General features: G+C 42.0%; 2 protein-coding genes across 2 annotated transcripts in view; both read right to left on the bottom strand.

Moving 5' to 3' along the window:
* The window catches only part of LOC112214847 (mucin-2-like), a 51,963-nt gene that overhangs the window by 3,996 nt on the left and 22,861 nt on the right, over positions 1 to 25,106 (bottom strand). The window contains exons 10-12 of the mRNA XM_042297819.1: positions 4,187 to 4,248; positions 3,954 to 4,102; positions 3,624 to 3,785 (exon numbers count right to left, since the gene is read on the bottom strand). Coding sequence (XP_042153753.1) covers positions 3,624 to 3,785; positions 3,954 to 4,102; positions 4,187 to 4,248 — 373 coding nt within the window. The remainder of the gene's footprint in view (positions 1 to 3,623; positions 3,786 to 3,953; positions 4,103 to 4,186; positions 4,249 to 25,106) is intronic.
* Positions 6,516 to 23,789, bottom strand: LOC112214910 (transcription initiation factor TFIID subunit 12). The gene is made up of 3 exons (XM_042298498.1): positions 23,633 to 23,789; positions 8,671 to 8,727; positions 6,516 to 8,562 (listed from the first exon to the last, which is right to left on the bottom strand). The coding sequence occupies exons 1-3, from the start codon at positions 23,634 to 23,636 to the stop codon at positions 6,959 to 6,961; spliced, it is 1,665 nt and encodes a 554-aa protein (XP_042154432.1). The 5' UTR covers positions 23,637 to 23,789; the 3' UTR covers positions 6,516 to 6,958.

Raw genomic sequence — 25,106 nt, 5'->3', positions numbered from 1 at the left:
GTAAAAGGCACATGACTTGGACTCCGAAAGACTCTCAGACCATGAGAAACAAGATTCTCTGATCTGGTGAAACCAGGAATTAACTCTTTGGATTACATGCCAAACGTCACGTCTGGAGGAAATCTGGTACCGTCCCTACAGTACAGCATGGTGGTGGCACCTTCATTCTTTGTGGGTTGTTCAGCGACATGGACTGGGAGACTAGTCAGGATCGAGGGAAAGTTGAAAGGAGTGAAGCACAGAGAAATCCTTGATGAAAACCTGCTCCAGAGCACTCAGGACCTCAGACTGGGGAGAATGTTCACCTTTCAACAGGACAATTACCTTAAGCACACAGTCAAGACAACGCAGGAGTGGCTTTGGGATAATCCTCTTAAAGTGGCCAATCCATAGCCCTGACTTGAACCTTTTGAATATCTTTGGAGAGACCTTAAAATAGCTGTGCAACGACGCTCCCCATTCAACCTGACAGAGCTTGAGAGGATCTGTAGAGAAGAATGGGAACAACTCACCAAAAGCAGGTGTGCAAAGCTTGTAGCATCATACCCAAGAAGACTCAAGGCTGTAATCACTGCCAAAGGTGCTTCAACAAAGTACTGAGTAAAGGGTCTGAATACTTAGGGTATAAAAATGTAATATTTCAGTTAATACTTTTTTATACATTTGCTAAAAAACAGTTTTTGCTTTGTCATGATTGGGTATTGTGTGTAGATTGATGACGGGGGAAAAAACTTCAAGGGTTCTCAATACTTTCCGAATGCACTGTAGATGCTACAAACACAGGGTTAGCTGCATTAGAACGAGACGAACTGTGATATTCTGATATAAAACACTCACATTAACAACATGTGTATTACAGAGCACGAGCAGGCAAAACAACTGAAATGTTCGTGATTTTTTTGTTGTTGTCGTCCTACCAGTGACGGGTGAAGGGAGTTCTCCAGTTGTTGTTGACCCACCAGTTACAGTTGAATTGGGTTCATCAGTAGATGCCGACACAACAGTGATGAATGTATTTGGAGCCGTTGTAATCGCTGTTGTCAATGCACCTGTTACGGTTGTAATGGGTATATCTGTAACCGTTACAGTCGACACCCCAGTGATTGTGGTAGTGGGTTCACCAGTTGTCGTCAATGGACCAGTAACGGTTGTCGTGGGTTCACTAGTAGTTGTCGATGAATCAATGACGGATGTAGTGGGTTCACCAGGTTTTGTCAACACACCAGTGATGGTTGTAGTGGGTTCACCAGTTGTTGATGAAGACTCAATGATAGTTGTAGTGGGTTCACCAGTTGTCGTCAACACACCAATGACGATTGTAGTGGGTGCTGCAGTAACAGTAGCTGTTGTTGCATCAATTGTTGTTGATACACCAGTGATTGTGGTAGTGGGTTCACCAGTTGTCGTCAACACACCAATGACGATTGTAGCGGGTGCTGCAGTAACAGTAGCTGTTGTTGCATCAATTGTTGTCGACACACCAGTGATGGTCATAGTGGGTTCACCAGTTGTCGTCAATGGACCAGTAACGGTTGTCGTGGGTTCACTAGTAGTTGTCGATGAATCAATGACGGATGTAGTGGGTTCACCAGGTTTTGTCAACACACCAGTGATGGTTGTAGTGGGTTCACCAGTTGTTGATGAAGACTCAATGATAGTTGTAGTGGGTTCACCAGTTGTCGTCAACACACCAATGACGATTGTAGTGGGTGCTGCAGTAACAGTAGCTGTTGTTGCATCAATTGTTGTCGACACACCAGTGATGGTCGTAGTGGGTTCACCAGTTGTCATCAATGGACCAGTAACGGTTGTCGTGGGTTCACTAGTAGTTGTCGATGAATCAATGACGGATGTAGTGGGTTCACCAGGTTTTGTCAACACACCAGTGATGGTTGTAGTGGGTTCACCAGTTGTTGATGAAGACTCAATGATAGTTGTAGTGGGTTCACCAGGTTTTGTCAACACACCCATGACGGATGTAGTGGGTTCACCAGGTTTTGTCGACATACCAGTGATGGTTGTAGTGGGTTCACCTGTTGTTGTTGATGAATCTGTTTTGGTTGTAGTGGGTTCACCAATGGTTGTTGATGAATCAGTGACAGTTGTAGTGGGTGCAGCTGTAACCGTTGTTGTCAACACACCAGTGATGGTTGTAGTGGGTTCACCAGTTGTTGATGAAGACTCAATGATAGTTGTAGTGGGTTCACCAGTTGTTGTTGACACACCAGTGATGGTTGTAGTGGGTTCACCAGTTGTTGTCGACACACCTGTGATGCTTGTAGTAGTTGCTGCAGTAACAGTAGTTGTGGATTCGTAACTTTTTGTCGACACACCAACAACGGCTGAAGTAGGTTCACCAGTTGTTTTTGATGCTCCAGTGACGTTTGTAGGTGGTGCAGCTGTAAACTTTGTTATCGACACACCAGTGACTGTTGAAGTAAGTTCACCAGTTGTTGATGCTCCAGTGACAGTTGTTGGGCGTGCAGCTGTAAACTTTGTTATCGACACACCAGTGATTGTTGTAGTGGGTTCACCAGTTGTTGTCGACACCCCAGTGATTGTTGTTGTGGGTTCACCAGTTGTTGTCAATGAACCAGTGACGGTTTCAGTGGGTTTATCTGTTGTTGTTGATGAATCAGTTTTGGTTGTAGTGGATTCACCAATGGTTGTTGATGAATCAGTGACAGTTGTAGTGGGTGCAGCTGTAACTGTTGTTGTCAACACACCAGTGATGGTTGTAATGGGTTCACCGGATGTTGTCAATGGACCAGTAACGGTTGTCATGGGTTCACTAGTAGTTGTTGATGAATCAGTGGCGGCTGTAGTGGCTGCGACTCTAACCGTTGTTGTCGATGAATCAGTGAGAGTTGTAGTGGGTGCAGCTGTAGTCGTAGTTGTTGATGCACCACTCATTGTCAACAAACCGGTGAAGGTTGTAGTGGGTTCACCAGTTGTTGTCGACAAACCAGTGATTGTTGTAGTGGGTTCACCAGTTGTTGTTGGTGCACCAGTAACGGTTGTAGTTGGTTCAACAGTTGTTGTCGACACACCTGTGATGCTTGTAGTAGTTGCTGCAGTAACAGTAGTTGTGGATTCGTAACTTGTTGTCGACACACCAACAACGGCTGAAGAAGGTTCACCAGTCGTTGTTGATGCTCCAGTGACGTTTGTAGTGGGTTCAGCTGTAAACTTTGTTACCGACACACCAGTGACTGTTGTAGTGGATTCACTAGTTATTGTCAATGTTTCAGTGGGTTCACCAGTTGTTGTTGATGAATCAGTGATGGTTGTAGTGGGTTCACCAGTTACTATCGACACATCAATGATGGTTGTAGTGGATTCACTAGTTATTGTCAATGTTTCAGTGGGTTCACCAGTTGTTGTTGATGAATCAGTTATGGTTGTAGTGGGTTCACCAGTTGTTGTTGATGAATCAGTTATGGTTGTAGTGGGTTCACCAGTTGTTGTTGATGAATCAGTGATGGTTGTAGTGGGTTCAGAAGTTATTGTTGATGAATCAGTGATGGTTGTAGTGGGTTCACCAGTTGTTGATGAATCAGTGATGGTTGTAGTGGGTTCAGAAGTTATTGTTGATGAATCAGTTATGGTTGTAGTGGGTTCACCTGTTGTTGTCGGTGCATCAATGACAGCTGCAGCGGGTTCGGCTGTAACAGCAGTTGTTGATACACCACTCATTGTCGACACACTGGTGACGGGTGTAGTGGGTTCACCAGTTCTTGTCGATAAGCCACTTGTTGTTATTGCACTGGTAAGAGTTTTTGTGGCTGCAGTTGTGACAGAAAAAGGAAACACGATCAAATGAAAATACGACGAGTGTTTGTTGCCCTGTAATGTAATGACACATGATACAATGCTGTACAAAATGCACGGCATACAAACTGTTCATTTACCAAATATATATATATAAGGATATAATAAATACATGTGTTTACCTGTGCTGTTGACCGTCACTGAGTTGGGGTCAATTTCCAAAGCTGTGATGTTTTGCGCTGCATTTATCAAAACAGTGCCAATCTCTGTGATATTAGGGACCGAGGGGGAGCTGAATGCTACATTTACAGTATTGATGATGGATCCAGAGCTGGGAACAAATGAGAGATAACATGTTAGGTAGAAAGTGACATCAATTTAAATCAACATACAACATGTAATGCAAAAAAATCACCTGAATTCTGTTACAGTCAAACTGTTGAAAGAGGTGAAAGCCGATCGATAGAAAGGATCAAGCTGGAAGACAAAACAAGAAACAGATTAAGTTTAAACAAACAACTTCCTGTTGATTAAAAGCTGACTATGTAACTGTATTCTACCCCTTTCAATAGGACATTCACATCTTCATTGTTTTGGGAGGCTCACCTGAGTTTTAATCAGTAATGCTCTTTTTGAAAGGCCTGAGAAGATGGATTTGATAGATCAGAGGTAAATGTCTCTCCTCTGGACCTGAACACCACAGGAACCCTAGTGATTGCAACAGCGGTAGTTACAGTTGTCGTGGCTGTGACAATGGCAGTAGTGATGACAGGAGTTGTCGTTGTGTTGACATTTGATGCACTAGTGACGGTTGTTGTGGGTGCAGCTGTAGCCGTTGTTGCTGATGTACCAGTGACGGACGTAGTGGGTGACGCTGTAACCATTTTTGACAACACACTAGTGAATATTGTAGTGGGTTCACCAGTTGTTTTTGTTGACTCAGTGACGGATGTAGTGGGTTCACCAGCTGTAGTTGATGAATCAGTTACGGTTGTAGTGGGTTCACCAGTTGTTGTCGCCAAACGAGTGACAGTTGTAGTGGGTTCACCAGTTGTTGTTGATGCCCCAGTAACAGTTGTAGTGGGTTCACCAGTTGTTGTCGACACAGCAGTGACAGTTGTTGTGGGTTCACCAGTTGTTGTTGTTGACGCAGTGATGGTTGTAGTGGGTTCACCAGTTGTTGTTGTTGACTCAGTGACAGTTGTTGTGGGTTCACCAGTTGTTGTTGTTGACTCAGTGATGGTTGTAGTGGAAGAACCAGCTGTTGTTGATGAAACATTAACAGTTGTAGTGGGTTCATCAGTTTCTGTCGATGGACCAGGGACTGCTCTAGTGGGTTCACCAGTTGATTTTGATGACTCAGTGATGGTTGTAGTGGGTTCATCAGTTGTTGATGACACACCAGTGATGGTTGTAGAAGGTTCATTTGTTGTTGCTGAAACACCAGTGACTGTCGTAGTGGGTTCACCAGTTGTTGTTGATGGCAAAGTAACAGTTGTAGTGGGTTCACCAGTTGTTTTTGTTGACTCAGTGATGGTTGTAGTGGGTTCACCAGTTGTTGATGAAGACTCAATGATAGTTGTAGTGGGTTCACCAGTTGTTGTTGACACACCAGTAACTGTTGTAGTGGGTTCAACAGTTGTTTTTGTTGACTCAGTGATGGTTGTGGTGGGTTCATCAGTTGTTGTTGATGAAACCGTGACAGAAGTAGTGGGTTCCCCAGATGTTGTCAATGCACCTGTTAATGTTGTAATTGGTACATCTGTCACCATTGTTGTCGACACAACACTGACAGTTGTAGTGGGTTCACCAGTTGTTGTCGACACAGCAGTGACTGTTGTAGTGGGTTCACCAGTTGTTTTTGATGAAACAGTAACAGCAGCAGTGATTGTTTTAGTGGGTTCACCAGATGTTTTTGATGAAACAGTAACAGCTGTAGTGGGTCCACCAGTTGTTGTTGACAAACCAATGAGGGTTGTAGTGGGTTCACCAGTTGTTGTTGACAACCCAATGAGGGTTGTAGTGGGTTCACCAGTTGTTGTTGACACAACAGTGACTGTTGTTGTGGGTTCACCAGTTGTTGTTGATGAAACCGTGACTGATGTAGTGGGGTCACCAGTTGTTTTTGTTGACTCAGTGACAGCCGTAGTGGGTTCAACAGTTGTTGTCGATGCAGCAGTGACTGTTGTTGTCGGTTCACCAGTTGTTTTTGTTGACTCAGTGATGGTTGTAGTGGGTTCACCAGTTGTTGTTGATGAAACATGGATGGTTGTAGTGGGTTCACCAGTTGTTGTCAGTTCCCCAGGAACAGTTGCTGACACAACAGTGACTGTTGTCGTTGGTTCGTCAGTTGTTTTTGTTGTCCAAGTGACAACTGTTGTTGTGGGTTCACCAGTTGTTGTTGAAACACCAGTGAGGGTTGTAGTGGGTTCACCAGTTGTTGTTGATACACCAGTGATGGTTGTAGTGGGTTCACCAGTTGTTGTCGACACACCAGTGATGGTTGTAGTGGGTTCACCAGTTGTTGTTGATACACCAGTGATGGTTGTAGTGGGTTCACCAGTTGTTGTTGATACACCAGTGATGGTTGTAGTGAGTTCACCAGTTGTTGTTGATGAACCAATGATAGTTGTAGTGGGTTCACCAGTTGTTGTCGACCCATGAGTGACAGTTGTAGTGGGATCACCAGTTGGTTTCGACCCATGAGTGACAGTTGTAGTGGGATCACCAGTTGGTGTCGACACCTTGATTGACAGTTGTAGTGGGATCACCAGTTGTTGTCGACCCATGAGTGACAGTTGTAGTGGGATCACCAGTTGGTGTCGACCCACGAGTGACAGTTGTAGTGGGATCACCAGTTGGTGTCGACCCATGAGTGACAGTTGTAGTGGGATCACCAGTTGTTGTCGACCCATGAGTGACAGTTGTAGTGGGATCACCAGTTGTTGTCGACCCATGAGTGACAGTTGTAGTGGGATCACCAGTTGTTGTTGACCCATGAGTGACAGTTGTAGTGGGATCACCAGTTGTTGTCGACCCATGAGTGACAGTTGTAGTGGGTTCACCAGTTGGTGTCGACCCATGAGTGACAGTTGTAGTGGGATCACCAGTTGGTGTCGACACATGAGTGACAGTTGTAGTGGGATCACCAGTTGGTGTCGACACACGAGTGACAGTTGTAGTGGGATCACCAGTTGGTGTCCGACCCATAAGTGACAGTTGTAGTGGGATCACCAGTTGATGTCGACACACGAGTGACAGTTGTAGTGGGATCACCAGTTGGTGTCGACACACGAGTGACAGTTGTAGTGGGATCACCAGTTGGTGTCGACACACGAGTGACAGTTGTAGTGGGATCACCAGTTGGTGTCGACACACGAGTGACAGTTGTAGTGGGATCACCAGTTGGTGTCGACACACGAGTGATGGTTGTAGTGGGTTCACCAGTTGTTGTTGATGAACCAATGATAGTTGTAGTGGGTTCACCAGTTGTTGTCGACCCATGAGTGACAGTTGTAGTGGGATCACCAGTTGTTGTCGACACACGAGTGACAGTTGTAGTGGGATCACCAGTTGGTGTCGACACACGAGTGACAGTTGTAGTGAGATCACCAGTTGGTGTCGACACACGAGTGACAGTTGAAGTAAGTTCACTAGTTGTTGTAGTTGTTGTTGATGCTCCAATGACAGTTGTTGTTGTGGGTGACGCTGTAACCGTTGATGTCAATCTACCAGTGACGTTTGTAGTGGGTGCAGCTGTAAACTTTGTTGTCGACACACCAGTGATGGTTGTAGTGGGTTCACCAGTTACTATCGACACATCAATGATGGTTGTAGTGGGTTCACCTGTTGTTCTCGGTGCATCAATGACAGTTGCAGCTGCATCTGTTTTTGTCGACAACACCAGTGATGGTTGTAGCGGTTTCACTGGCAGTAGTTGTTGCATCAGTGACGCTTGTTGTGGGTTCACTAGTTGTTTTTGGTGAATCATTGACGGTTGTAGTATTTTCACCAGTGGTTCTGGATGACGCAAAAACGATTGTAATGGGTTCACCAGTTGTTGTCGTTGACTCAGGGGTGGTTTTAGTATGTTCACCAGTTGTTGTTGATGACTCAGTGGTGGTTTTAGTATGTTCACCAGTTGTTGTCGTTGACTCAGTGGTAGTTTTAGTGGGTTCACCAGTTGTTGTCGTTGACTCAGTGGTGGTTTTAGTTGGTTCACCTGTTGTTGTCGTTGACTCAGTGGTAGTTTTAGTGGGTTCACCAGTTGTTGTCGTTTACTCAGTGGTGGTTTTAGTATGTTCACCAGTTGTTGTCGTTGCCTCAGTGGTGGTTTTAGTAGGTTCACCAGTTGTTGTCGTTGACTCAGTGGTGGTTTTAGTAGGTTCACCAGTTGTTGTCGATGACTCAGTGGTGGTTTTAGTGGGTTCACCAGTTGTTGTCGTTGACTCAGTGGTGGTTTTAGTGGGTTCACCTGTTGTTGTCGTTGACTCAGTGGTAGTTTTAGTGGGTTCACCAGTTGTTGTCGTTGAATCAGTGACGGCTGTAGCGGTTCACCAGTTTTTGTCATTGCATCAATGACCATTTTATTTGGTTCACCAGTTGTTTTTGATAACTCGGTGATGGTTGTTGTCGCTTTAACAGTAGTTGGTGATGCACCGTTGATGGTTGTAGTGGGTTGACCAGTTGTAGTCAATGCATCAGTTACGGTTGTAGTGGGTTCATCAGTTGTCGTTGATGCATCATTGAAGGCTGTAACGGTTGCTGTTGTAGGATTCATTGTAATGACCACTATTGTTCAGCAAAAACAGAGGAACATTTATTTTATTAAAATAATAACAATGAAATCATTGATATATATTCCAAAATGTCTAATTCTGTTGGATACACATCCCTTACCCATTAGAAGGAGCGCTTGGTATAAACTCATCATATGTGTTCTTTGAGAATTATGATCTAAAGACATAAATATACAATAGAATGGATTTGGTTAAAGCAACTGTTCAAAATGGGAGAGGTAACTCTAATACCATGAAAATATGACCTACAGTGCCTGTTACGTATTAGCTACCTCCACATATAAACTGCTCCATCACTAGCTCAACACAAATATCGTCACGACTTCCACCGAAGTCGGCTCCTTTCCTTGTTTGGGCGTCGTTCGGCGGTCGACGTCACCGGCCTTCTAGCCATTGCCGCTCCATTTGTCATTGTACCATTTGTTTTGTCTTGTCACACCTGGTTTACATTCCCTAATCACATTGTATGTATATATATATATTTTTTTTTTTTAATATATATTCCTCTGTTCCCACCCCATGCCCTTGTTGGAATTGTTTTGTTACATGTTCAGTGTGATGCGCCAGGCTGGTTGTTTCCCCCCTGAGAAGTCTTGTTTAATAATCCTATTTGGGGTGGCAGCAGCCTAGTTGTTAGAGCGTTGAACTAGTAATCGAAAGGTGTAAACAAGTTTTTAGATTTTTTTTCAAATGTATTGAAAATTTAAGTGGAGAAATATTGGATTTACTTAAGAATTCACACCCCTGAGTTAAATGTTTATTTATTTATTTATTTCACCTTTATTTAACCAGGTAGGCAAGTTGAGAACAAGTTCTCATTTACAATTTCGGCCTTGGCCAAGATAAAGCAAAGCAGTTTGACACATACAACAACACAGAGTTACACATGGAGTAAAACAAACAGTCAATAATATAGTAGAAAAATAAGTCTATATACGATGTGAGCAAATGAGGTAAAGGCAAAACAAAAGGCCATGGTGGCAAAGTAAATACAATATAGCAAGTAAAACACTGGAATGGTAGATTTGCAGTGGAAGAATGTGCAAAGTAGAAATAAAATAATGGGGTGCAAAGGAGCAAAATAAATCAATAAATCAATACAGTAGGGGCAGAGGTAGTTGTTTGGGCTAAATTATAGATGGGCTATGTACAGGTGCAGTAATCTGTGAGCTGCTCTGACAGCTGGTGCTTTAAGCTAGTGAGGAAGATAAGTGTTTCCAGTTTCAGAGATTTTTGTAGTTCGTTCCAGTCATTGGCAGCAGAGAACTGGAAGGAGAGGCGGCCAAAGGAAGAATTGGTTTTGGGGGTGACCAGAGAGATATACCTGCTGGAGCGTGTGCTACAGGTGGGTGCTGCTATGGTGACCGTTGAGCTGAGATAAGGGGGGACTTTACCTAGCAGGGTCTTGTAGATGACCTGGAGCTAGTGGGTTTGGCGATGAGTATGAAGCGAGGGCCAGCCAATGAGGGAATCACCTTTGACAGCGATTACAGCTGTGTGTCTTTCTGGGTAAGTCTCAAAGAGCTTTGCACACCTGGATTGTACAATATTTGCACATTATTCTTAAAAAAATATTCAAGCTCTGTCAAGTTGGTGGTTGATAATTTCGAATTTTATTAGGATCCCCGTTAGCTGTTGCGAAAGAAGCAGCTACTCTTCCTGGGGTCACACAAAACATAAAACATGACATAATACAGAACACTAATAGACAAGAACAGTTCAAGATCAAAACTACATCCATTTAAAAATGGCACGTAGCCTACATATCAATACATACACACAAACTATCTAGGTCAAATAGTGGAGAGACGTAGTGCCGTGAGGTGTTCCTTTTATCTGTTTTTTTAAACCAGGTTTGCTGTTTAATTTATCATATGAGATGGAAGGAAGTTCCATGTAATGGCTCTATATAATACTGTACGCTTTCATGAATTTATTCTGAATTGGGGGACAGTGAAAAGACCCCTGGTGGTATATATAGTGGGGTAAGTATGTGTTCCATATAAGACTGCTAGATCATTGCTAGACAGCCATAGATATTCAAGGCAATTTAAGTCAAAACAGTAACTAGGCCACTCAGGAACATTCAATGTCGTCTTGGTAAGCAACTCCAGTGTACTGTCTACTTGGCCTTGTGTTTTAGGTTATTGTGTCATGCCCTGATCTGTTTCACCTGTCTTTGTGATTGTCTCCATCCATCTCCAGGTGTCACCTGTTTTCCCCATTAGTCCCTGGGTATTTATTCCTGTCTTCTCTGTTTGTCTGTTGCCAGTTCGTCTTGTCTTGTCAAGTCAACCAGCGTGTTTTTCTGCGCTCCTGCTTTTTCCTTATCTCCATTTTTTTCTAGTCCTCCCAGTATTGATCCTTTCCTGCCCTGACCTTGAGCCTGCCTGCCACTCTGTACCTCCTGGACTCTGACCTGGTTTATGATCTTTTGCCTGTCCACAACCTGTCTCTTGCCTGCCCCTTGGATTATAATAAATATCAGAGACTCAAACCATCTGCCCCCCGTGTCTGCATCTGGCTATCGCCCTGTATAGATATATATTGTCCTGCTGAAACATGAATTTGTCTTCTGGAAAGCAGGCTGAACCAGGTTTTCCTTTAGGATTTTGCCTGTGCTTAGCTCTATTCCGTTTATTTTTATCCTAAAAAACTCCCTAGTCCTTGCCGATGACAAGCATAAGCATAACACGATACAGCCACCACCATGCTTGAAAATATGAAGAGCGGTACTCAGTGATGTGTTGTGTTGGATTTTCTCGAAACATAAAGCTTTGTATTCAGGACATAAATGACATTTCTTTGCAAATGAGCAGTTTTACTTTTGTGCCTTATTGCAAACAGGATGCATGTTTTGGAATATTTGTATTCTGTACAGGCTTCCTTCTTTTCACTCTGTAATTTAGATTAGTATTGTGGACTAACTACAGTGTTGTTGATCCATCCTCAGTTTTGTCCTTACCACAGCCGTTAAACCCCCTAGAGTCAATGTCCATACCCCCACGGAAATCGAATTAGCATAATAAAACAACTCTCCATACAAAGCTCTACAGCAGAGTCTCACAACTCAATCGCTGGTTGAAAACTGTTTTCTGCCCCTCCCAAAATATGGAATTTGTAGATAATTGGCCCTCTTTCTGGGACTCACCCACAAACAGGACTGAGGAGTGCGGAGGAGTGACGGACTCCATCCTAGCTGGAGGGGTGCTCTCTTCTTATCTACCAACAGAGACAGGGCTCTAACTCCTCTAGCTCCACAATGAAATAGGGTGCAGGCCAGGCAGCAGGCAGTTAGCCAGCCTGCCAGCTTAGTGGAGTCTGCCACTAGCACAGTCAGTGTAGTCAGCTCATCTATCCCCATTGAGACCGTGTCTGTGCCTCGACCTGGGTTGGGCAAAACTAAAACATGGCGGTGTTCGCCTTAACAATCTCACTAGGATAAAGACCTTGTCTATTCCTATTATTTTTGCAAGAGATCGTGATACCTCACATCTCAAAATAGGGCTACTTAATGTTAGATCCCTTACTGCAAAGGCAATTATAGTCAATGAACTAATCACTGATCATAATCTTGATGTGATTAGCCTGACTGAAACATGGCTTAAGCCTGATGAATTTACTGTGTTAAATGTGGCCTCACCCCCTGGTTACACTAGTGACCATATCCCCCGTGCATCCCGTAAAGGTGGAGGTGATGCTAATATTCCGATAGCAAATTTAAAAAATAATGACGTTTTCTTCTTTTGAGCTACTAGTCATGAAATCCATGTAGCCTACTCAATCACTTTTTATAGCTACTGTTTACAGGCCTCCTGGGCCATATACAACGTTCCTCATTGAGTTCCCTGAATTCCTATCGGACCTTGTAGTCATAGCAGAGGGTGGGTTTTGTCCAACATGTCACTGGACCTACTCACTGTCACAGTCATACTCTGGACCTAGTTTTGTCCCATGGAATAAATGTTGTGGATCTTAATGTTTTTCCTCATAATCCTGGACTATCGGACCACCATTTTATTACATTTGCAATTGCAACAAATAATCTGCTCAGACCCCAACCAAGGAGCATCAAAAGTCGTGCTATAAATTCACAGACAACACAAATATTCCTTGATGCCCTTCCAGACTCCCTCTGCCTACCCAAGGACATCAGAGGACAAAAATCAGTTAACCACCTAACTGAGGAACTCAATTTAACCTTGCGCAATACCCTAGATGTAGTTGCACCCCTAAAAACTAAAAACATTTCTCATAAGAAACTAGCTCCCTGGTATACAGAAAATATCCGAGCTCTGAAGCAAGCTTCCAGAAAATTGGAATGGAAATGGCGTTACTCCAAACTGTAAGTCTTCCGACTAGCTTGGAAAGACAGTACCGTGCAGTATCGAAGAGCCCTTACTGCTGCTCGATCATCCTATTTTTCCAACTTAATTGAGGAAAATAAGAACAATCCGAAATTGATTTTTGATACCGTCGCAAAGCTAACTAAAAAGCAGCATTCCCCAAGTGAGGATGGCTTTCACTTCAGCAGTAATAAATTCATGAACTTCTTTGAGGAAAAGATCATGATTATTAGAAAGCAAATTACGGACTCCTCTTTAAATCTACGTATTCCTTCAAAGCAAAGTTGTCCTGAGTCTGCACATCTCTGCCAGGACCTAGGATCAAGAGAGACACTCAATGTGTTTTAGTACTATATCTCTTGACACAACGATGAAAATAATCATCGCCTCTAAACCTTCAAGCTGCATACTGGACCCTATTCCAACTAAACTACTGAAAGAGCTGCTTCCTGTGTTTGGCCCTCCTATGTTGAACATAATAAACGGCTCTCTATCCACTGGATGTGTACTTTTGTAGCTGAAAATGACTTTTGAAACTGATGATTTTTTAAATGGAATATCTACATAGTCGTACAGAGGCCCATTATCAGCAACCATCACTCTTGTGTTCCAATGACACGTTGTGTTAGCTAATCCAAGTTTATAATTTTAAAAGGCTAATTGATCATTACAAAACCCTTTTGCAATTATGTTAGCACAGCTGCAAACTGTTGTCCTGATTAAAGAAGCAATAAAACTGGCCTTCTTTAGACTAGTTGAGTATCTGGAGCATCAGCATTTGTGGGTTCTTTGTTTCTGGCTCAAAATGGCCAGAAACAAATAACTTTCTTCTGAAATTCGTCAGTCTATTGTTGTTCTGAGACATGAAGACTCAGAACAAGTATTTGCCCTCTTTCTGACTTTCTTTATTTTTATGTATATTTTTTATACTAAATGTTATCTGATCTTTGACCAAAACCTAATATTAGATAAATAGAACCTGCTTTTACAAATCAGACTAGAAATGTATACTTATTTTATTTATTGAAGGAAAAACGCTATGCAACACCCAATTCCCCTGTGTGAAAAAGTATTTGTCCCCTTACACTCAATAACTGGTTGTGACACCTTTTGCTACAATGACTGCAACCAAACCCTTTCTGTAGCTTTATCAGTCTCTCACATCGCATGGAGGAATTTTGGACCATTCTTGCATGCAGAACTGCTTTCACTCAGCGACATTTGTGAGTTTTCAAGCATAAACTGCTGGTTTCAAGTCCTGCCACAACATCTCAATTGGGATTAGGTCTGGACCTTGAAGCGATTCATGATGACAGAAGTGAGTGCTATCATTTAGATCAGGGCGGTGGCCCTGTGTTTTTCCGTGAAACGGGCAAAGACTGTGTTTAGATTGTCTGGGAGCAAGGTGTTGGTGTCTGCGATGTGGCTGGCTTGCCCTTTATAATTGGTGATTGTGTGGAGTCCCTGACACACACGTCTCGTATCTGAGCTATTGAATTGCGACTCCACTTTGTCCCTGTACTGTTGTTTATCCTCTTTGATTGCGGTGGTGTACTTTGCACCAGTGGTGTAAAGTACCTATGGAAAAATACTTTAAAGTTCTACTTAAGTCATTTTTTGCTATCTGTACTTTACTTTTTGTATTTTTGGCAACTTTTACTTTTACTTCACTACATTCCGAAAGAAAATAATCCATACATTTTCCCTGAAACCCAAAAGTATTCGTTACATTTTGATAGGAATATGGTCCAAACATAGACTTGTCAAGAGAACATCCCCGGTCATCCCTACTGCCTCTGATCTGGAGGACTCACTAAACAGAGAACATCCCCGGTCATCCCTACTGCCTCTGATCTGGAGGACTCACTAAACAGAGAACATCCCCGGTCATCCCTACTGCCTCTGATCTGGAGGACTCGCTAAACAGAGAACATCCTTGGCCATCCCTACTGCCTCTGATCTGGAGGACTCACTAAACAGAGAACATCCCCGGTCATCCCTACTGCCTCTGATCTGGAGGACTCGCTAAACAGAGAACATCCCCAGTCATCCCTACTGCCTCTGATCTGGAGGACTCACTAAACAGAGAACATCCCCGGTCATCCCTACTGCCTCTGATCTGGAGGACTCACTAAACAGAGAACATCCTTGGCCATCCCTACTGCCTCTGATCTGGAGGACTCACTAAACAGAGAACATCCCCGGTCATCCCTACTGCCTCTGATCTGGAAGACTCGCTAAACAGAGAACATCCCCAGTCATCCCTACTGCCTCTGATCTGGAGGACTCACTAAACAGAGAACATCCCCGGTCATCCCTACTGCCTCTGATCTGGTGTACTCACTAAACAGAGAACATCCCCGGTCATCCCTACTGCCTCTGATCTGGAGGACTCACTAAACAGAGAACATCCTTGGCCATCCCTACTGCCTCTGATCTGGAGGACTCACTAAACAGAGAACATCCCCGGTCATCCCTACTGCCTCTGATCTGGAGGACTCGCTAAACAGAGAACATCCCCAGTCATCCCTACTGCCTCTGATCTGGAGGACTCGCTAAACACAAATGCTTCATTTGTAAATTATGTTGGAGTGTGCCCCTGGCTATCCGTCAATAAAAAATAAACAACAAATTGTGCCGTCTGGTTTCCTTAACATAAGGCAGTTGAAGTGATTTATACTTTTACGTTTGACACTTAAGTACATTTGAGCAATTCCATTTACTTTTGATTCTTAAGAATATATAAAACCAAATAGTTTTAGACTTTTACTCAAGTGGTATTTTACTGGGTGACTTTCACTTTTACTTGAGTCATTTTCTATTAAGTTATCTTTTCTTTTACTCAAGTATGACAACCAATAATCGAGGATCCCCCAAAATGTTGGTTGTCTTAAATAGATATCATTAAAATGTTTTCATGCTTGTGTTTATCAACACAAATATTTATGGTCAAAAACAATTACACTAAAAACGAAATAAACGTATCATAGTAAAAATGTGTATACTCAAGAAAAGTTGACGCCACCTCATTTCATTGTCCAAACAAAAATAAACATTCTAACAAAAATAAGCAGTGACTCAGCACTTTTCCCTGGTTTCCAACATGGTTTCCATTTGTTTGATGGAATTCTATTCGCTCCGTTCCAGACATTATTATGAGCCGTCCTCCACTGCTTGAAAGGCTGGTCATTGCTCACATCAACACCATCATCCTTTGCACCCTGGACCCACTCCAATTCGCATACTGCCCCAACAGATCCGCAGATGACGCAATCTCTATTGCACTGCACACTGCTCTTTCCCATCTGGACAAGAGGGATACCTATGTGACAATGCTGTTCATAGACAACAACTCTACATTCAACACCATAGTGCCCTCCAAGCTCATCACTAAGCTAAGGACACTGGGACTGAACACCTCCCTCTGCAACTGGATCCTGGCTTTCCCGAAGACCGCCCCCTGGTGGTGAGGACATGCAATACCACATCTGCCATGCTGACCCTTTACACTGGGGCCCCTTAAGGGTGCGTGCTTAGTCCCCTCCTGTACTCCCTGTTCACCAACAACTGCTTGGCCTCGCAGGACTCCAAAACCACGATTAAGTTTTCCGACGACACAACCGATGATGACGAGTCAGCCTATAGGGTATGAGTGTGCTGACATGGCCATACTCGTAATCATATCCGTAAATTGACAGGTAATGGTCGGATTGGATGATACTCCTGATCTGACACCCCTTCAAATTACTGGATTTGGTTATTTCAGCCACACCCATTGCTGACAGGTTTATAAAATCGAGCACACAGCCATGAAATCTCCATAGACAAACATTGGCAGTAGAGTGGCCTTACTGAAGAACTCATTGACTTTCAACGTGGCACCATCATAGGATGCCTCCTTTTCAACAAGTCAGTTTAAAAAATGTCTGCCCTGCTAGAGGTTCCTCAGTCAACTGTAGGTGCTATTAAAGTGGAAACTTCCAGGAGCTAAATTGGCTCAGCCACGAAGTGGTAGGCCACACAATCTCACAGAACGTGACCGTCGAGTGCTGAAATGCGTAGAAATCATCTGTCCTCGGTTGCAACACTCCAGGAAGCAACGTCAGCACTGTTTGTCGGGATCTTCAAGAAATGGGTTTCCATGGAAGAGCAGCAGCACACACACAAGCCAAAGATCATCATGCGCAATGCCAAGCATTGATGTAAAGATCGCCACCATTGTATTCTGGAGCAGTGGAAATTCGTTCTTTGGAGTGATGAATCACGATTCACCATCTGGCAGTCAGACGAATTAATCTGGGTTTGGCGGATGCCAGGAGAACGCTACCTGCCCCAATGCATAGTGCCAACTGTAATGTTTGGTGGAGAAGGAATAATGACAAATATGTAGTGAGGGCCAGCCAACGAGAGCATACAGGTCGCAGTGGTGGGTAGTATGTGGGGCGTTGTGACACCCCCATAGAGACTGCCAGAGGTCTGGACAACAGGCCCTCTGATTTGACACACTGAACTCTATCTGAGATGTAGTTGGTGAACCAGGTGAGGCAGTCATTTGAGAAGCCAAGGCTGTTGAGTCTGCCGATAAGAATGCTGTGATAGACAGAGTCGAATGCATTGGACAGGTCGATGAAGACGGCTGCACAGTACTGTCTTTTATCGATGGCGGTAATGATATCGTTTAGGACCTTGAGCGTGACTGAGGTGCACCCATGGCCAGCTCGGAAACCAAATTGCATAGTGGGGAAGGTACGGTGGGATTCAAAATGGTCGTGATCTGTTTGTTAACTTGGCTTTCGAAGATTTCAGAGGGCAGGGCAGGATGGATATAGGTCTATAACAGTTTGGGTCTAGAGTGTCTCCCCTTTGAAGAGGGGGATGACCGCGGCAGCTTTCCAATCTTTGTGGATCTCAGATGATACGAAAGAGAATAGAATAGGCTTTTAAGAGGGGTTGCAACAATTTTGGTGGATAATTTTTGAAAGAGAGGGTCCAGATTGTGTAGCCCAGCTGACTTGTAGTGATCCAGATTTTGCAGCTCTTTCAGGACATCAGCTGTCTGGATTTGGGTGAAGGAGAAGCTGGGGGAGGGGGGCTTGGGCAAGTTGCTGTGGGGTGTGCTGTGCTGAGATGTTGGCTGGGTGGAAAGCATTGCCAGCCATAGGAAAATGCTTATTGAAATGATCGATTATCGTATATTTATCGGTGGTGACAGTGTTTCCTATCCTCAGTGGTGCTCTTATACTCCATGGACTTTACAGTGTCCCAAAACGTTTTGGAATTAGTGCTACAGGATTCAAATTTATGTTTGAAAAAATTAGCCTTAGCTTTCCTAACTGACTGAGTATATTGGTTCCTGATTTGTATTCAATGCTAATGCAGAACGTCACAGGATGTTTTTGTGCTGGTCAAGGGCAGTCAAATCTGGGGTGAACCAAGGGCTATATCTGTTCTTAGTTCTACATTTTTTTAATGGTGCATGCTTATTTAAGATGGTGAGGAAAGCACTTTTAAAGAGCAACCAGGCATCCTCTACTGACGGGATGAGGGTGAATGGGGTCTATAAAAGGTGGCAACTGTGAGAGACTTGTTTCTGGATAGGTGTATTTTTAAAAGTAGAAACTCGAATTGTTTGGGCACATATCTGGATAGTATGACAGAACTCTGCAGGCTATCTCTGCAGTAGACTTAAACTCCTAGTCCCTAGTGGACTGACACGGTATGACAGCTTGTTGAATGTACTAAGTCGCACTGCATAACAGCGTCTGCTAAATCTTGCGTTTTAAAACATTTTTATGTCAAGGACCCCCTATACATATATATCTTTTGTGAACCGCCAATTAAGTTCTTGAGCTCAGCAGGTAACTTATGAGCTGTGTCGTGACTTGAATATCATTAATCTGATGACTGTTATTTATTTAATCAACTAATTATGTTTATTTGTTACTCGAATAAATGAATCATGTAACAATTAACTCATTAGGAATTTGGGGCACCATGGGAATAGTTGTTTAACGAGTTACTATCTCCCGACTTAAACTCTAAAGATATACGGATATCTCTTACATAAATAACAGTCAATTATTAATTATTTCCTCATCAGTCTCATTCTGAACATCGTAGACCTCATGATATCTGCAAGAACCCTAGTCCTCTTTCAGCTAGTAACCTCTTTCACTATTTTTATGTTTGGAAAAATAACGTTACCAATGTAAACGGCCTATTTCTCAGGCCCATATGCTAGAATATGCATATAATTGACAGATTTGGATAGAAAACACTCTAAAGTTTCCAAAACTGTCAAAATATTGTCTGTGAGTATAACAGAACTGATATTGTAGGCGAAACCTGAGGAAAATCAAACCAGGAAGTGACTTCTCTTTTGAAAGCTCCATTTTCCATAGCCTGCCTTCGCTCCATTTAAAGGGATATCAACCAGATTGCTTTTCCTATCGCTTGCCCAAGTTGTCAAAAGTCTTTAGACATAGTTTCAGGCTTTTATTTTGAAAAATTAGCGAGAAAGATAACATCTCGTCAGGTGTCCGCATGAGTTTTTTTGCGCAACAGAGCTTGGGCAGCCATCATCTCTCCCTCTCCTACTGAAAAAGACAGTGCCGGTTGATATATTATCGATTATATATTTTAAAAACAACCTGAGGATTGATTATAAAAAACGTTTGACATGTTTCTGTGGACATTACGGATACTACTTGGAATTTTCGCCTGCGTTGTCGTGACCGCTCGAGCCTGTGGATTTCTGAACATAACGCGCCAAACAAACTGAGGTATTTTGGATGTAAAAATAATCTTTATGGAACAAAATGAACATTTATTGTGTAACTGGGAGTCTCGTGAGTGAAAACATACAAGATCATCAAAGATAAGCGATTAATTTGATTGCTTTTCTGATTTTCATGACCAAGCTACTTTGATGCTAGGTGTTCGTAATGTTTGTCTAGTGATCGATAAACTTACACAAACGCTTGGATTGCTTTTGCTGTAAAGCATATTTTCAAAATCTGACACGACATGTGGATTACCAAATGCTAAACTGTGTTTTGCTATATTGCACTTGCGATTTCATGAATATAAATATTTTTAGTAATATTATTTGAATGTGGCGCTCTGCAATTCAGTGGTTGTTGATGAAAATTATCCCGCTAACGGGATAGGTAGCATCAAGAAGTTAACTAACTAAATAATAACAGAATACACATGTACACTTACATGAGATAAAAGTCCCTAGTGGACTGACACGATATGACAGCTTTTTACACAATGGAAAGGAGTGTGGGGAAAGATGAAGAGAGGGAGAGACAAAGAGAGTCAACTTATCGTACATACATATGGAAGTTACGCTCACAGAAATATGAAAACTTAGCACCCTAACCACGTTCATTCGGATTAGAAATACAATATATGTTTTCCTGTAGATGTCTTTCTCTGTCGCCTCTGTCGAACTCGATCGGTCCTATGGTGAAGTTATCGAGGGATGTAAGATTCTGGTTTGTCCACCAGAGGTCAAAATGTCCTTTCTAGTAAAGCTTTTCTGGTCTTGGAGTGTTCGTTAGAATAGATACTTCAGGCGTACCCACGGTTGTATCAGAGTCTATCGTCAATGTTCTGAGTAATTTGTCATACACGGCTGCAGACTGTGAATGTGCTGGTCTAGTCTTTAGTCTTCACTTGTCCTGAGAGTTTCAGAGCTTCTAACAATTTTGTGACATTGGGCTCACACCGTCGTCTACTTGGTCTCTAGAGTTTGAAACACCTTTTATGCACTCTGGCCAAAAGGGGGCGTTCCACCATGCTGGCACAAACTCTGAGCTCACTGTGGCGTGGCTACTGACTGGGCAGAAGTTTAGATGAAAAACAATTCTCATTTAGAAGGCTAAAATCTTCACAAAAGTATTGTCATACTTAATCATATATTTTATACAACATTTAGATGCAAACCTGACAGCTCGAACGTGTACATCTTCAGAGATACAGGTATTTAGCTATACCATCATTAATGACATCACAAAACAACTAACACTTTGACAGAATTATTCTTTAAGTCCCAACTGACCGTTTCCCACATTTTGGTGGCAAGAGTCTCTCTGTAACAAAGGGAGTTTTACCTTCACAATACTGCAGGGCAATTTAGAGAAAGTTCTCTACAATTTTACGACTGGTTGTGAAGTCATAAAACCGTCCATAATCCCTCCCTCCCTGCTCTCCTGTGGGAGAGAGTGGGGGGGGGGGATCTGTCAATCTGTCCCCCATGTGCCTAGCTGATCTGGCACCTTTGATCCTCGCCAAGGAAGGAGAGTCATGACAGTGGCGCAATGTCGACCGGTGGTGATCTTGCTATTCTACACATTTTGACATGATGCACTTTTAAAACCAATATGCTCCTATTCAATTTTTTTGAATAAATTTACCAACGTTTCTACAAACCTGTTTTTGCTTTATCATTATGGGGTATTGTGATGTCATTATGGGGTATTGTGATGTCATTATGGGGTATTGTGTGTAGATTGATGAAGAAAAACATGTATTTAATCCATTTTAGAATAAAATCTGAATACTTTCTTACTGCATCTCATGTTTCAACCACTGTAGCTATAGCTTAAGATATAGAACAATTCAACAAATGAATTGAGACAGCCTTAAGCTAACTGAGTTCTGCAGTTATCCTATCCTAATAGATACATTTTCCCCCCTTAATCATATGACAATCAACTTTTACCAGTTGACTGTAGACACAAATATAATACTTTTTTTGTTTTACACATTTTCTGAAATATTGTATTTAAAATGAAAAATTATGCGATATCTAATTTAAAAAAACATATTTGCATATACCGGAAATCCATTAATCTGGACACTGAAAGAAGTCAGCCTAAATATTTTGGTTTAATTTTGTTAAGACATACCAAGGAGTGGACTTTTAAACCAGCAGATTATGGATGAATACTTTTTAAATCTCTAAATACAAAAATATATATTCTTTTTTTAGCATTTTTTCAATTGTTTTTCAATTGTTATTATTGAATACAAATTTGACAACATATAAACAATTCCCTCAATTCCCTCAGTAAAAGTCTGACGGCTGATCCAATGAACCATTGCATTTCTGTTAAAAAATATTGTTTTCAGACTGCCCAAATGCGCCTAACTGGTTTATTAATAACTTTTCCAGTTCATAACTGTGCACTCACCTCAAACAATAGCATGGTATTATTTCACTGTAATATCTACTGTAAATTGGACAGTGCAGTTAGACTAACAAGAATTTAAGTTTTATTCCAATTTCAGATGTCCTGTTTGTCACACCCTGACCATAGTTTGCTTTGTATGTTTCTATGTTTTGGTTGGTCAGGGTGTGAGCTGAGTGGGCATTCTATGTTACATGTCTAGTTTGTCTAGTTCTATGTTTGGCCTGATATGGTTCTCAATCAGAGGCAGGTGTTCGTCATTGTCTCTGTTTGGGAACCATATTTAGGTAGCCTGTTTGGTGTTGGGTTTTGTGGGTGATTGTCCTTGTTCTGTCTCTGTGTTACTTTGCACCAGTATTAGGCTGTTTTTGGTTTTCGTGTTACGTTTATTGTTTTTGTATTTGATTCGTGTTTACTTTGTTTCATTAAACATGGATCGCAATAGCCACACCGCATTTTGGTCTGACTCTCTTTTAGAAAACCGTGACACTGTTAAATTTCCTTGTTACTTACAACCTCATGCTAATTTGCATTAGCCTACGTTAGCTCAACCGTCCCGTGGGGGACCCACCGATCCTGTAAAGGTTTTTAATGTGTGGGGGTACAGGTTAGTCGAGGTTATTTGTATATATATAGGTAGGTGTAAACTGATAATAAACAGCGAGTAGCAGCAATGTAAAAACAAAGGGTGGGGGGTCAATGCAAATAGTCAGGGTGGCCATTTGATTAATTGTCCAGCAGTCTTATGGGGGTAAAAGCTGTTAAGGAACATTTTGCACCTAGACTTGGCGCTCCGGTACCGCTTGCCGTACAGTGTTTGTTTTTGGGAATTGGGAAAACAAGCATATATTTTGCATCTCATTGGCTACGACAGTTGAACTAAGCTCATGGGGCATTTATTAGTTAAACTCTTTAAAAATCAACAGGTTTACATCATTCATTTATAGGTCAAAAAATGAATGTTGCAACTGCAGTTTGCTCCTAAACCCAAAATACAATGTTTAGGAGCACCAGAATAAAACAAATTAAGATTGAGATATAGCCTACATTGGATCTAAATGAATCCTAGTTACTTTTGAAGCTCATCTCCATTTTCCGAACTTTCTGTGACACCACAGGTTTGCATACTACTGAGGCTGAGGGACAGCGAAGAAATCATTATAACATTTATTATCTGAGTGATGTTTTTTTCTAGGGGCACTGGTGCTCCCAAAATAATAGTTTCAGGCAGCACAGCAACATATGTAGGAGCATATGTCCCCAAAACGGTAGCACACTGTAGATCACTGATAAGTAGATGCACTTTTTTTTTCAGACTGTGGTGGTTGGCCATAAAAAAAACAAGAGATTATGAATTAACACCATGAATCATTTCAAAGGTATTCTACTGAAATAATGCATGAGGAACCTTTTCTATATGATTGACAGAAAATGTATTTCAAAGTGAGTTTACAGAAGAAAACAAATGAAAAATAGTACAAATGTGGCTTATTATAATGAATATTCAAATACTTACCCATTATTGTGAAATAGAAATTCTGTTGATTCTAAAATGTCTTATTGGTTCATTTTATCATTTATTTGACGAGAGCTACACCAAGTTATATGTATCCAGTATCTATAGTGCAATATTCAGAAGTTCAGGAGTAGTTTGTCTTAGAATCCGTGGTGCACCCTTAGGTGACTTAATCTTGACTGTGGGCACTTATATAAGGTAATGTGGTATGACGTGATATGAGGTACTGTAGTGGTGACCAATCTGTTCCTTGTCTCATGTCTACGATGTATTGTTAATGCATTCCTTTTAACTGCCAGAACCTGTTCTCTACTTCCGTGTAATGGTCATTAGGCTGGAGTAAAACACAAAGCATATTGTGACATTAGGGATGCCAATCAATAAATACAATATAAAAGTAACACATGAAAAACACTACTTTTGTCACAGTTAGTTTGCACCTATTGTATCAAATCTGATGTCCTAGAATGAATATTGTATTACAATACAAATTCATCCAGTAAAAATTGCAAACGTAAAGTTGGCAGCATCTAAATTAAAGTGTCTCTCCAGTCTTCGGTTCAGTTCCTTCATCACCTGATGTAAAACCTCAACAATCTCTGAAGGACCAAATCAAACCAATCAAATCAAACCAAATTTTATTGGTCACATACAAAACGAATCAAATATCCGCCGAATACAACAGGACCTTACAGTGAAATGCTTACTTACAAGACCTTAACCAACACTGCAGTTTTTAAATAAATACCTAAGAAATAAACGTAACAAATTAGTAAAGAGCAGCAATAAAATAACAATAGCGACGTTATATACAGCGAGTGTCAATATGCCAAAGCTTAGTCGAGGTAATTGAGGTAATATGTACATGTAGGTAGAGTTATAAAAGTGACTATTCATAGATAATAAATAGAGAGCATGAAAAGAGGGGGGGGGGTGTCAATGCATATTGTCTGGATAGCCATTTGATTAGAGGTTCTAGAGTCTTATGGCTTGGGGATAGAAGTTGTTTAGAAGCCTCTTGGACCTAGACTTGGCGCTCGGGTACCACTTGTGGCTAGGCCTTCCTCTGCGACCGCCTGGTATAGAGGTCCTGGATGGCCCAGTGATGTATTGGGCCGTACGCACTGCCCTTTGTAAGGCATTGCGGTCGGAGGCCGAGCAGTTGCCATACAAGGCAGTGACGCAACCCGTCAGGATGCTCTCAATAGTGCAGCTGTAGAACCTTTTGAGGATCTAAGGACCCATGCCAAATCTTTACAGTCCCCGATGGGGAATAGATTATGTTGTGCTCTATACACAAATGTCTTGGTGTATTTGGACCATGTGACTCTTATGTGGATGATGTCACAAATATTTGTTGGTCTGAGCATCCAGACACTGCACTTGATGAATTTATGAAATTACTTCTTCCAATGATTGAACATGCACCTGTTAAGAAACTGACTGTTAGAACTGTTAAGGCTTCATGGATTGA

Source organism: Oncorhynchus tshawytscha, linkage group LG15 (genome assembly GCF_018296145.1).
Source record: "Oncorhynchus tshawytscha isolate Ot180627B linkage group LG15, Otsh_v2.0, whole genome shotgun sequence".
In the NCBI taxonomy this organism is placed as follows: domain Eukaryota; kingdom Metazoa; phylum Chordata; class Actinopteri; order Salmoniformes; family Salmonidae; genus Oncorhynchus; species Oncorhynchus tshawytscha.
This window is presented reverse-complemented; position numbering and strand designations above follow the sequence as displayed.

Bases quoted from the DNA above. Each gene is read 5' to 3' on its own strand.
- LOC112214910 (XM_042298498.1), bottom strand. The intron at 8,563-8,670 runs GTAAGGGATGTG...GCTGAACAATAG, and splicing joins CCAAGCGCTCCTTCTAATGG to TGGTCATTACAATGAATCCT.